General features: G+C 43.5%; 1 protein-coding gene across 6 annotated transcripts in view; it reads left to right on the top strand.

Moving 5' to 3' along the window:
* acaca (acetyl-CoA carboxylase alpha) overlaps positions 1 to 13,305 on the top strand; it is a 94,245-nt gene that overhangs the window by 56,715 nt on the left and 24,225 nt on the right. For all 6 annotated transcript variants that reach the window (XM_063203379.1, XM_063203378.1, XM_063203377.1 and 3 more), the window contains 7 exons: positions 2,107 to 2,310; positions 4,983 to 5,138; positions 5,841 to 5,987; positions 6,613 to 6,882; positions 8,772 to 8,869; positions 9,475 to 9,595; positions 10,204 to 10,314. In XM_063203379.1, coding sequence (XP_063059449.1) covers positions 2,107 to 2,310; positions 4,983 to 5,138; positions 5,841 to 5,987; positions 6,613 to 6,882; positions 8,772 to 8,869; positions 9,475 to 9,595; positions 10,204 to 10,314 — 1,107 coding nt within the window. The remainder of the gene's footprint in view (positions 1 to 2,106; positions 2,311 to 4,982; positions 5,139 to 5,840; positions 5,988 to 6,612; positions 6,883 to 8,771; positions 8,870 to 9,474; positions 9,596 to 10,203; positions 10,315 to 13,305) is intronic.

Genomic DNA, 13,305 nt, shown 5'->3' with positions numbered 1-13,305 from the left:
ACACTTTTCTTTTAAACTCTCGCAAACCCATGGGCTTTTATGCAGTAGCCTACGGTTGGATTGTCCAAGGTTTTTATACAGAACGAGGCCATTGTGTTTGATAGGGTGCAGTAAAAACAGTTGGCTAGCTTTCAGTATCTCCTCAACTGCATTGTGTCACTGGCAAGTGAAGGTTTTCTGCTGGCTTTGTGATTCTGGACCTTCTGTCTATTCATATTGTGGTACTTAAAAATCACCTCATAGCTGGCATAGGTCAAAAAAACATATTCTCCTTTTCCTACAGATAATTCCTTATACTTTTCAGATATAGTGCTGTGCAAAAGTACTGCATTTTCCCCCTTGATTATTTCTTGCCTTTTATTGCAACTTAGTCTCTCTGAATCGTTTCAGATCAAGGAAAATGAAATGGTAGATAGAGATGACTCTCAAGTCACCATGTTTTAATTGCTGATTTTATTTACAGTATTAAGGCAAACAAGCCATCTAAAACTACATGACACCATGTGAAAAAGTAAGCCATCCTAAGCAGCAACAATTGTAGTCAAGTGTTTCCAAGAACTGGAAAACAGTCTTTCACATTGCTGTGGAGGAATATTGGGCAACTCCTCTTTGCATAATTGTTTTCAAATCGGCTACAGTGGAGGGTTTCCACGCATGAACACAAATGAATGGTTACAAACTGATGGCTGGACATTATGCTTCAGGATTTGCAGTAGAAGGCAGAATTCATTCTTACTTCTATCATTGCAGGTCGTACTGTACATGTCCTGAGGAAGCAAAGCAGCCCAAAACCATAAAACTCCCACCACCATGTTTCACTTTTAACATGAGGTTTTTTTTAATCAAACGCCGTGTTCATTCCACACCAGATCTTACAGGATGCTCTCCTTTCAAAAAGTTCATTCTTATTAGTGGTTGCTTTGGCCTTGGAACTCTTGGAATTTTTGCCTCGTCTCTTTCTTACAGCTGAATCATGAACACTGCCATGTCCTGAGGTAATACACACCTCTAGTTTAAAAAGATGGTCTGTGTTCCTTTCTTAAAGGGACACTGTGTGATATTTTTAGTTGTTTATTTCCAGAATTCATGCTGCCCATTCACTAATGTTGCCCTTGTCATGAATACTTACCACCAGCATCAAATTCTAAGTATTCATTATGACTGGAAAAAATGCACTTTTCATACATGAAAAGGGGGATCTTCTCCATGGTCCGCCATTTTGAATTTCCAAAAATAGCCATTTTTTAGCTGCAAAAATGACTGTGCTTGGACCATACTAGAAAATATTTGTTTATTACTTAGTAAACTTTCATGCAAAGATCAAATTTGGCAATAGGCAGCCCAGTGTCATTGAGCAGCATAGTTGCAGTACCTTTTTTGACCATTTCCTGCACAGTGTCCCTTTAACTCTTGGATCCACTGTTACTGTGTTGTTATGGTAATTTTAGTGTGACAGCCACTCTTAGAGATCTGCACCATCCTTTCTCCATTGCTCACCATGGTTTGTAGACTTCCCAATGATTTAGAAATGGCTTTGTAACCTCTTAAAGACTGAGACATGTGAATTATGCTGAATGTTGTTTGATTGCACCATGATGTTATAGGTTTGATATTTCCTACTACACATGGTCAAACAGGTCCTATTCAAATTATCTCTTGATTTGAAAGGTCATTTTATGTTTACTTGGGTTATCCTTGTATGATGTTTAAATTTGTTTGTGTGACAAATGTGTAAAACCTCATCTGGAATACGTTTGTATTTATCCACACAAACTGTTGGCTTCCTATTTAGGTCCTCTCTTTGGATTAAAGAGTCGTGTAAAAGTAACATGTGCCGTCAGACTGAGGAGGCTCTCCGCCGCTCCATGATTACACAACTTCACAACACATGGGAACACACACATTCAGCTGAACTTTAAGCTGTCTATCCAATTAGGTTGTTACACATGGTGCAAATGGGGCATCTGTGTCTTCCATTAGATTGGGGAGTTGGTACGCTCCATGACTTTGCAATTTCATACATATAGAGATCAATGCATTCAGCTAAACTTTGAGCTGGCTATCCAAGTGCATTGCTACATATGGTGCATCTGTGTCTTCCTTTAGATCGAGGAGTCTGTGCGCTCCATGGTTATGCGCTATGGTAGCCGGCTGTGGAAGCTGCGCGTGCTGCAGGCCGAGCTGAAAATCAACATCCGACTGACGCCCACGGGCAAGCAGATCCCCATCCGCCTCTTCCTCACCAACGAGTCTGGCTACTACCTAGACATCAGCCTCTACAAGGAGGTCACCGACTCCCGCACCGGACAGGTGAGGCTTACCTCTCTCTCTCTCTCACTCACTCACTCACTCACTCACTCACTCACTCACTCACTCACTCACTCACTCACTCACTCACTCACTCACTCACTCACTCACTCACTCACTCACTCACTCACTCACTCACTCACTCACTGTCTGTCTGTCTGTCTGTCTGTCTGTCTGTCTGTCTGTCTGTCTGTCTGTCTGTCTGTCGCTGGGTGGCTTTTCTTTTAACTGGGCATCTCTCTCTCTCTCTCTCTCTCTCTCTCTCTCTCTCTCTCTCTCTCTCTCTCTCTCTCCACTGGTGCCTAACGGTTAGGGAGCTTTTCTTGTTTGGGTCAGACGTGATGCAGCTTTAAACCGCACTCTTACCAGTTGGACAAATGACTGAGATGCTTTAAAGCAACACACTTGACTCCACATTGCTCCAGAAACTGAGGTGAAAAATAAAATGAAATAAAATGCTGTGTACCTAAAATGACTAAGTCACTTTGGATTAAAGCATCAGCTAAGTGTAATGAAATGTAATGTTGTTTTTTACAGCAATCTTGTAACATTTTACATTACACTTTACACACATTACACACACATTTTAAAGCCTTATTTACGCGTGGTAGGGTATTGAAGCATATGTAACAAAGGCGATTAGTGTGAAAGTGTTGTGCACATAACAGTTTACATTTTGAATATTCTATTTGCCATTAAATCCAAATTATTCTACAATACAACTTTTGTCTGGTCACCCATGACCATTGGCTGTGCTCAATTCTGACGGAAAGAATCTGTAAATTGGAAATCAATCAGCCACTTTACTTTTGCTAATTTTAATCAGAACAATCATAACCCTTGATGAGCTTGAAGAAGCCACGGTCAGACCAAGAGGGCATTTTAATCCATGGTCTTTGAATGCAAATGTACTTAATGCGTTTAAGTCCTTAAGTCTTAATTGTGCTTCTCCTTGCGTAAAATCCAGCCTTCTTTAATTGTCCATTTGCCGGAGGAAATGACTTGGATGCACTCTTGAAAATAGGTCAGGGCCAGTGTAGTATTGTCATAAAAATGCTATTTGTCACCATAAATTCATAGCATGCCTTTACATTTACTCTACTCTATGTGTCCTCCGAGGAATGCTGAGTTTATAATGTAATGCATGAAATGCCAAAATTCTTGTCATCAAATTCTTTTTAATATCTCATCTATCATTATAAAATTCAACAGAGATCAAAGAGATCCTTAACCTGACTCTAGCCGAATGAATGAGTTCCACCTTGCGCCACGACTCTTCATTTGGATGTACGCCATATGCGTAGGTCTGTAAAGGCGTGGTTTTATTTTTAAAATGCTTGCATGTGATTGGGGACATCACTTGGCTGACATTTTTAATACAGTGTTGCTTCAATTACTCACAAACTCAAAAATACAGTCAAGATTACATAAACGATGTCGACGAATGTGTCCATGTGAACGGCCGTCACATTTCATTTATTTTCCCCTCTCCACTATGTTTAAACTTTGACTACGTCACATCTATGAAAATCCGTCAATCCTGATTGGTTCTACCACATTGCGGTTCGGGAGCAGTGCGAATCTGAATATCCTCCATACACAGAGAGTCAGGCTAAGAGCGTATTGCCACTAAAAATATAGTGGAAGTACAATGTCTAAGAACTGTAATTGGTGTATTTTCTCCATTGTCGATGCTGTTTTATACCTATTTCAGACTAGCTATGAACTGATAGTGATTAGAGGTGTTTGCATGGTCTGAATAGCCATCTCCCATTACACAGTAGTCCTAAGGATTCCTCCATTGTCCCCATAGAGAATAGCAGCTAATTGCATGTTAATGTCATAGCACACAAGCGGACGAATCTGAACCTTAACGAATGAGCAGTCTGTTTTACTGACACAAGTTCACACCTCTCTTCAGCGCCTCCAGATCACGGCTGTAGATCACATTACATCTATATGGGTTACGCGATGTATAACAAAATAACAGCTCTCTCCCCTCCACTCCCATCTGCAAATCACGCTCCAGGCGTATGGGCTACCAGATACATAACAAGTTAACATCTCTCTCCACTGCCATATGCAGATCATTTATCACGTCCAGATGTATGGGTTACCAAATGTGTAGCAAGTGATAACACCAAGGAGCTATAATGTATATGAATGTTAACGAATGAGCAGTTTGTTTACCAGATACATATCAAGTTAAAACACCTCTCTCCTCCACCTCCATTTGTTCTAGCCGTAAGTGGTTCCAAACCTGGGCTCGGGACCCCATTTTGATATCCCAAATTTCTGGGCTTAATTCCAGGCCGACCCCAAGGTTGAAAACTTAACACTGGGTTAAGAGCTACATAACAAGTTAACACCTGTCTCCACTGCCATCTGCAAATTACCGTCCATGCGTGTGGGTGAGCAGATGCATAGCACGTTAACACCAAGGACATGCGCTGCATATGAATGCTAACGAATGAACAGTTGCCGTACGGATGGCGATATTTGAGACGCATAACAAGCTAACATCTCTTCACTCCACCTCCATTCTGCAGTTCATGTTCCAGCCATATGGATTACCAGAAATGCATAAATTGTAATTCCACGGATATGTACTGCACTGTACTGAATGATAAACATAACAAACATAACAAATGTCCCTCTCACATCTCCATCCGTAGATCATGTTCCAGGCGTACGGGGACAAGCAGGGTCCTCTGCACGGCATGCTGATCAACACGCCCTACGTCACCAAGGACCTGCTGCAGTCCAAGCGCTTCCAGGCCCAGAGTCTGGGCACCACCTATGTCTACGACTTCCCCGAAATGTTCAGACAGGTAGGTGTGCGTCTGTCCCAGAGAGGTCTGTGTCTGAGTCTTTTTCAAGGGGAGAGATCAAAGCACACTGGGTTTTCTTCAGAGGCGCTGGTCACAGGGTGGGGTACGCACTTGTACTGAGCAGCAGAGTTGTATTGACAAGTATTGTTGACAACACTTGTAGTATGACAATACAAAGTTAAATCATCAATAGTGTTGTAATTACATCTGCAAGAGTACTTCTACTTCTGCTTTATGCAACTCCTCTGAGCAGACCGCACGTTCCTCTCCCAATACAAGTATTTTATTGCATGGTCTCGGCCTGTGGTCTGCATCTGTGTCCTCCAAATGGCTCTGTGCCAGAGGTGTGAAGAGACAACCGTGCCACTCGCTCACAAAGCACAAGGTGTAAAACGTGTGCAGTGCACCGGAGAGCAGAATGTGTGAAGCCTCTCTGCATGTCAAGAGCAAGTGGTCTCTGGTTTGTGAAGGAGAGCTGCTCGATTCTTGGTGTCTTTGTGTGAATAGCGGAATTTTCAGCTCTGCGTTCCAATGCAATACCGCATTCACCTCCATGTTGATGTTGATGTTGGTGGATGGTATTGTCTGAAAGCACAGAGCTTGGATGAGATGAAATGGAGTGGCATCTGAGTGCTTTAAGACTATGTAATGACTAAAACTTCCTCCGTGTTTAATGTGCTCTGTGTTCCATGTGTGTCCCAGTCGCTGAGGAAGCTGTGGCAGAGCATGGAGTCCTACGCCCGGCTGCCCAAGTGCCCGCTGCCCTCCGAGCTGCTCACCTTCACCGAGCTGGTGCTGGACCCACAGGGACAGCTGGTGCAGATGAACAGACTCCCCGGGGGAAACGAGGTGGGCTACGTGCGCACGCGTGTGTGTGTGTATGTGTGGGGGTGTGTGTGCGCGCGTGCCAGTGCGTGCGTGCGTGCGTGCGTGCGTACGTACGCGTTAAGTGGGTGTGTGTATGTGTGTGTACGTGTCTATGTGTGCGCATCCGTGTGTGTGTGGGGGGGGGGCGGGGTGCACGTGCGTGTATGTGCGTGTGTGTTAAGACCTGTGCTTTTATGTTTGGCAGGGTTTGGGCATTGACCTCAAAGCCTCATCAAGGGGACGGTTCACAGTGCTAATTTATGCCGTCATGCCCATGTCATGCAGTGCCACAGATTACCAGCAGGGGTCTCTGTGTGTTCACTAGACTGGTACAGTGGATCTTTATGAGGCCAAGGAGGGGTGTTTGATTTTATATGGCTCTCTTTTCTCTTTTTTTGATGCTGTGTGTGTGTGTGTGTGGTTTCTCAGTCTGTCATGACATAATGTGCAGTATATACAGTATGTGATTTCTGCTGGTAGAAATATTCCTGTTACATCCATCAGCATATGTGTACATCTACAGTATATGTGTGTATGCGGTGGCTGTGGTGATGCAGTAGGTGGCTGATTTTCATGCCCCGTTTGTGTTGTTGTGCCGTTTATTTAGATTGGCATGGTGGCGTGGCGCATGACCCTGCGCACCCCCGAATACCCGTCGGGCCGCGAGATCATCGTCATCAGCAACGACATCACGCACAAGATCGGCTCGTTCGGGCCGCAGGAGGACGTGCTGTTCCAGCAGGCCAGCGAGATGGCGCGCCAGGCCGGCATCCCCCGCATATACATCGCTGCCAACAGCGGCGCCCGCATCGGACTGGCCGAGGAGATCCGACACATGTTCCACGTGGCCTGGCAGGACCCGGCCGACCCCTACAAGGTGAGGGATGCGGGGGGTCAAAGGGCATAACTATGGCGATGAAACTTCTTTTCATGACCTTGACCACCAAAGGCCTTGTTCTTCACAATCATTCACAAACACAAATATAACAAATACTTTTCAGGAAAACTGAATGTAGAACATACACCATATACACTGTGTGCAGAATTATTAGGCAAACATGTTTTTTGACCATATTGTCCATTTTATGCATATTTTCCGCCACCAACCTCTATGGACATGAACACCTATTGGATTTAAGCATTCCAGGTCATGCATATTTGTATATTAAGAGATGGCGTGATCGAGGGAGCCCAACACCATTTATTAGGTGTGCATAATTATTAGGCAACTTTGTTTTCCTCTGGGACAATAGGCCACAAAAGAGATCTAACAAACTCTGAAAAGTCTATAAACAATTTAGAAGTATTACAGAGGGATGTGGCTGTCTTGAAATTGCCCAGATATTGGTCATATCCATCTAATGCACCGTTACGAAGCCATCAGTGTCACATGCATTGTGCTCACAAAGTAACTGCCGGATTGAGAAGAATTGAAGGTCAAACTACCACAAAATTATTACCCTGCAGTGCTGTTATATTCCAGAACTGAAACCTACATTGAGTGTCCAGAAGAACATTGTATTCAGCACTCAGAGACATGACCAAGGTAAAACAGGTTGAAACCTGAAGACCACTCAACAAGAAACGTAAGTCAAGACTGGGTCAAGAAAGGTCTTCAGACAATTTTGTCAATGGTTTTATGAACTTGTGAAAGTGACTGTTAATGGACCAGATCGATGAGCCCATGGCTAGATCGGTAATGTGCACACTCAGATGAGTTCCTGAGTTCTACTCAAATGCCAGCAGAATACTGCATAAATACCATTGTCTTCTTGAAAGTTGCAAACTTTTCCCTCACAGATCCAGCTATGGGCTCATCCACCCTGTCTGTCAATAGTCACTTTCACCAGTCCATAATACCTTTGAAAACTCTGTCCTAGGGTATTTCTTGACCCAGTCTTGACTTAATTAACTTGTTAAATGGTTGTCTGGTGTCATCCCTTCTTACCTTGGCTATGTCTCTGAGTGCTCAACAACCTGTTCTTCTGGACACCTGATGTAAGTTTGCATTCTGGAATATGATAGCATTGCAGGGTAATGCTTTTCTTGTAGTTTCACCTTAAATTCTTCTCAATTTTTTGGCAGTGACATTTCGTGTGAGACTGATGACTTTGTAACGGGGCATTTGATACTTCTGTGCTAATGTGAACAACGTCTTACCAATTTCAAGAGAGCCACATCCCTCTGGAAGACTTCAAAATTGTTCATAGACTTTTCAGAGTTTGTTAGATCTATTTTGTGGCCTATTTCCCCAGAAGAAAGCAAAGTTGCCTAATAATTATGCACACCGGATATTGGGTATTGGGCTCCTTCGATCACACTCCATCTTATTATACACATATGCATGATCTAGAATGCTTAAATCCAATAGGTTTTCATGTTCATAAAGGTTGATGGCGGAAAATACGCATAAAATGGACAATATGGTCAAAAAACGTCTTTGCCTAATAATTCTAAACACAGTGTACATGATGGTAAGTAGACAATATCTTGGAGAAGAGACAGCTTTGAGCAATAAGTACTAATTCTGCTGTTAAACCCATTATACGATGTAGTTCACAGTGTTTAATGATACAGATGGCTCTAGGATATTTCATCAAAATAGATTGGGGGGAAAACGCAGAAAAGAATATTGAAGCATCACTTCAAAACAAGAAAAATAAACAAAATGCAGCACCTACATGCACCTATAGCAGTTTGACACCTATGTTGCCACCTGGCTTACTGGCGTTAACGTGTGCATTATTATTATTTTTTTGCTCCCAGGGCTTTAAGTACCTGTACCTGACGCCACAGGACTATAAAAAGGTGTCGGCTCTGAACTCGGTGCACTGTGAACATGTGGAGGACGAAGGGGAGTCGAGGTGAGTCTGTTGCACTCTTTTAACAGCGCAGCACGGCAGCAAAAACATGTTTTTGTATGAGTGGGCCCCTCTGCACTCCTTTGGCATCTCACTTGACCTTCTTGTGGGTGAAAATACTGTTGTCTGTTTGGCTTGTGCTTGGCTGTTGGGGTTATCATAATCAATTATATTCATGATGTTATTTGCACCTCTTTGCCTAAAAAAATAACCAGTACTGCTCTACAAAAGGCAAAGTGCAGTGCGTACTGTAAATGAACATTGAAACAGAGGGAAATAATTTCAAAGGTGTCATACTGCCCAGACTAATACGTTTTGGGCTATGACACTGCTGAAGCATTTATATAATATTCATAATCTAGGGATTCAGTGACAACAGAAAACAGATGTACCATAATAAAGTTTCTAGTTTGAAAATTCAAAGTGATCGTTTGGTTGTATCACAAACACTATTTTTTCTAGTTATGTTTGCTGTTGGGTTTTTGTGGGTGTTTAGTCACTCAAGAGGTTGTGGCATCCATGAGGTTATGAGATGATGTTTGGCAGCTGTATAAATTGGGGAGACACAGTACATGGGCTCCCCTTTGACATGAGTGCCCCTCCTGCAGGTACAAGATCACAGACATCATTGGGAAGGAGGAAGGGCTTGGAGTGGAGAACTTGCGTGGATCCGGAATGATAGCAGGCGAATCCTCTCTGGCCTATGAGGAGATCATTACCATGAACCTGGTACACACACACACACACACACGTGCGCGCACACGCACACACATGCACACACTTAGTGTATCTGTTTAGATTGGCTGTTTTGAATCGCTCGATTGGGTCTTGCCTGATGAGGATCCCATTGAAAGATCTGAATGTTTTCAATCTAAGGAAATAAAATTCCCTTGGAGCGTACAGTACACAGTGTGCAGACCGCTATTTCAGAAAAATCTTTTTCTGCTATTTTTGTCCATCTGGACTATTTTTTATTTGAACGTTCAGACTCTCCACTTTCACACACACATGCACAAAATATACATTAGTCCACATTATTGTAGACTTGAGAGATATTTGTGTTGATTCTGCTGAGAAAGTAGTACTGGGCAATAGAGCACAACATAAACATGAACATCATCACTCACATTTGTGTCCATTATGGTAAAAAAAATGGAGCCGTTCTTAACTATCATTTTACTGGCAATTATCCCATGTGTGGGTGAAGTTCAATTAATATTGCATGTTGTGCTTAAATCATCTCGCCAGTCAAAGACATCGTTGCCAATGAGGGAGGTTCATCTATCGTACGACACAAATTTGTAAGTAATTGCCATATAATCTCCCCTGATGCCCAGGTGACGTGTCGTGCCATTGGGATTGGGGCCTACCTGGTGCGGCTGGGCCAGAGGACCATCCAGGTGGAGAACTCCCACATCATCCTCACGGGCGCAGGAGCCCTCAACAAGGTGGGTGTGCTCTCTTATCAAAGCACAGGGAAGGTCCTAGGGGTTGGCCAATCAGACAGTTGCCCAGAGCGGCACTGCAAAAGTATGTCGCCCCCAAACCAAATCACTTGCTTGCAGAGATGTGGGCTTACGACTGGGACTTGAATCAGACTTGAGTCCTAATTCACTTGATACTTGACTTGGCAATATTAAGAATGACTTGTGACTTCACTTGACTTGTACACTATTGCCTCAAGACTTGACTTGGACTTGACAGCTTTAGTTTGCAATGACTTGCAATGCAAATTGAAAGTATTACATGAAAAAAATAAATAAATAAATGATTTCCCCTTAACTACTAGAACCAGTAGGCCTATTATTTTTTTGTTAAGATCGCAACTGGCAACGGGGGACATGCATAGTAGTGTGGAGAGGTGATGAATTCATGACCAAAAGTGGTTGTCACGATTGTGCATAGAATGCTTGGTGAATTGTTAAGGACTTACAGTAGTAAAAAAATGAGACTTGGACTAGGACTTGACTTGGCTTTGGTACAACTTGAACTTTGACTTGGACTTGACTTGGTCAAATGTGTCTTACCTTGTGACTTGACTCAGACTTGAGGCTTGTTACTTGCAAATTAGTGAATTGCTCCCATCTGTACTAGCTTGACATGTAGACATAAAGAGGACTATGGCACAAATAAAAACACACAACGCACAAATAACCACACATTTCTCAGAGCCTTACTTACATGCAATTGAATGCGTTTCTGCCCTAAGGGTCCTTCATATGTACTTCAAATGAACTACCTCATGCCGACCATTTACACACACCATGCACTCATAGACCCAAACAGCGCAATTGTATACACTCCTTACATACACTACAATGCTCCCCTGGAGATAATGGTGGAGTGGAAAAGAGATGGTATGTTGCAGAGCAAGAGGTTCCATTGTAGAAACCAATGTCGTACCTTACACAGCTCTCCTCTATCAGAAAAAAAGGAAAGAAAATGCCCCAAACTGAGTCTCTATGTGAAGGATATCTCAGCTGCACAACTACATGTAAACATTTATTTGTGCATGCCGCTTAGTGTGTGCGAGTGCTGTATGCTTTCTTGACTACCAATGTGAAGAGCTCAATCCTGGTGTGTCTGCTGTCCTCTACAAAAGAATGCACCTATCACTATATTATTTCAAATCCAAACACTGCAAGCCAGTCGTCAACCAATTACATTTTAAACCATCATTAAACCGATTGTCCTATATGCTTTTGGCTTTTGCAATTAGTGGCCGCACCAACCTATTCTGTATTCTGAATATTCCACACGTCTCTGTTCCTATTATGTATTTTCTGTTAAGTGTGTGTGTGTGTGTGTGTGTGTCTAATTCCTCAGCATTAATGAGTGACGATAGGCCTATGTCACACACACACACACACACACACACACACACACACACACACACACACACACACACACACACACACACACACACACACACACACACACACACACACACATGAATGATGATAGGCCTATGTGACACGCACGCACGCACACACACATACTACGTACCTGCAGCATCTCTGTCTAGGTGTCAGAGCGCTACACAACAGGGGGCTTTGTGGTAAACTCCCTCTTCCTGAGATAGGCATGCGTCCATAAATTAACTCTGCCTAAATGACTGACAGGAGGTGTGTTAATTTTATTCCTTTCTTCATATATTCCACTTTTTTTCTTAATTGTTGGGGTAATTTGATTGCAGGGACGCGGTGCTAACTGTGACAGGACTTTATGTGTGTTTCTTACCCGCGCGCACGTGTGCATGCGCCCGCCCGCCCGGCGCTATCAGCCGTGACCCCGATAGATTGTTTTTTAATTTGGCCCGGCGCTTAAAGCATCTGCATTTTAATACGGCCTTCCATTATTGTAATTGTCGCTATACTGTAACCCCCATCAGCTAAATTCATTTTTTTTTTGTGTTTTTGTTTTTCATATCACCTGCCTGTGTACAGATAATTTGCTGTATGTTGTGCGCCTGTGTGTGCAGTGCACGCAAGAGTGAATATGCGCTTGCATGATTGAGTGAGCGAGGTGTGTGTAGTGTAGTGTAGTGTGTGTGTGCGCGTGTGTGTCCACATGTGTGATTGAGAGACAGAGGGCAAGAGGCTGTTTGTGTGTAGGTGTTTTAGGAGAAGATTGTGTACGTGTGCTTGTGTGTACATGTGCTTGTGTGTACATGTGCTTGTGTGTACATGTGCTTGTGCGTGTGCGTGTGCGTGTGCGCGCACGGCTTAGATGGAAAGAAAGTAAAGCAGTGTGTTTGTGTGTGCGCTCCTGTCTGTGGTATACTGTACAAGTACAGAGAGCAGATATGTAATATGTCCATTGTGTGGAAGCGTATCCTTTATGTGGAGTTAAAGCCATTGTATGGAGGTATATCCATTTGTGGGTTTGCAGTGATGTGGCACAGTGTCACGGGAGGAGAGTGAGTCAGGCTTATTGCTGGGTTTTTGTGGCTCCTGCCTTCAACAATACCACACAGTGGGATGCAGAACACACACACACACACACACACACACACACACACACACACACACACACACACACACACACACACACACACACACACACACACACACACACACACACACACACACACACACACACACACACACACACACAGAGAGAGAGAGAAACCGTTTGTGTAAATCAGCAGGCGAAGGAAGAGGAATCGTAAAAGATGTTTGTGTTCCTTCTCTCCATCTCTCTCCCTCTGCTCTCCCCTTCTCCCCCACCCCTCAGCTCCCTTCTCTCCATCCCCTCTCTCTCTCTCTCTCTCTCTCTCTCTCTCTCTCTCTCTCTCTCTCTCTCTCTCTCTCTCTCTCTCCGTTCTCTGTTTCACACTTCAGTAATCTTCCCCAAACACCCTACCCCTCCCCCTCCTCCTCTCCTGTCTCTTCATGCCCGCCGTTTCTCCCTCCGTCTCTGCCTCTCCATCTCGGCGG

This window comes from Engraulis encrasicolus, chromosome 7, assembly GCF_034702125.1.
Source record: "Engraulis encrasicolus isolate BLACKSEA-1 chromosome 7, IST_EnEncr_1.0, whole genome shotgun sequence".
Lineage (NCBI taxonomy): Eukaryota > Metazoa > Chordata > Actinopteri > Clupeiformes > Engraulidae > Engraulis > Engraulis encrasicolus.
The sequence above is the reverse complement of the archived record's forward strand: the minus strand, read 5'-3'. Positions and strand labels throughout refer to the sequence as shown.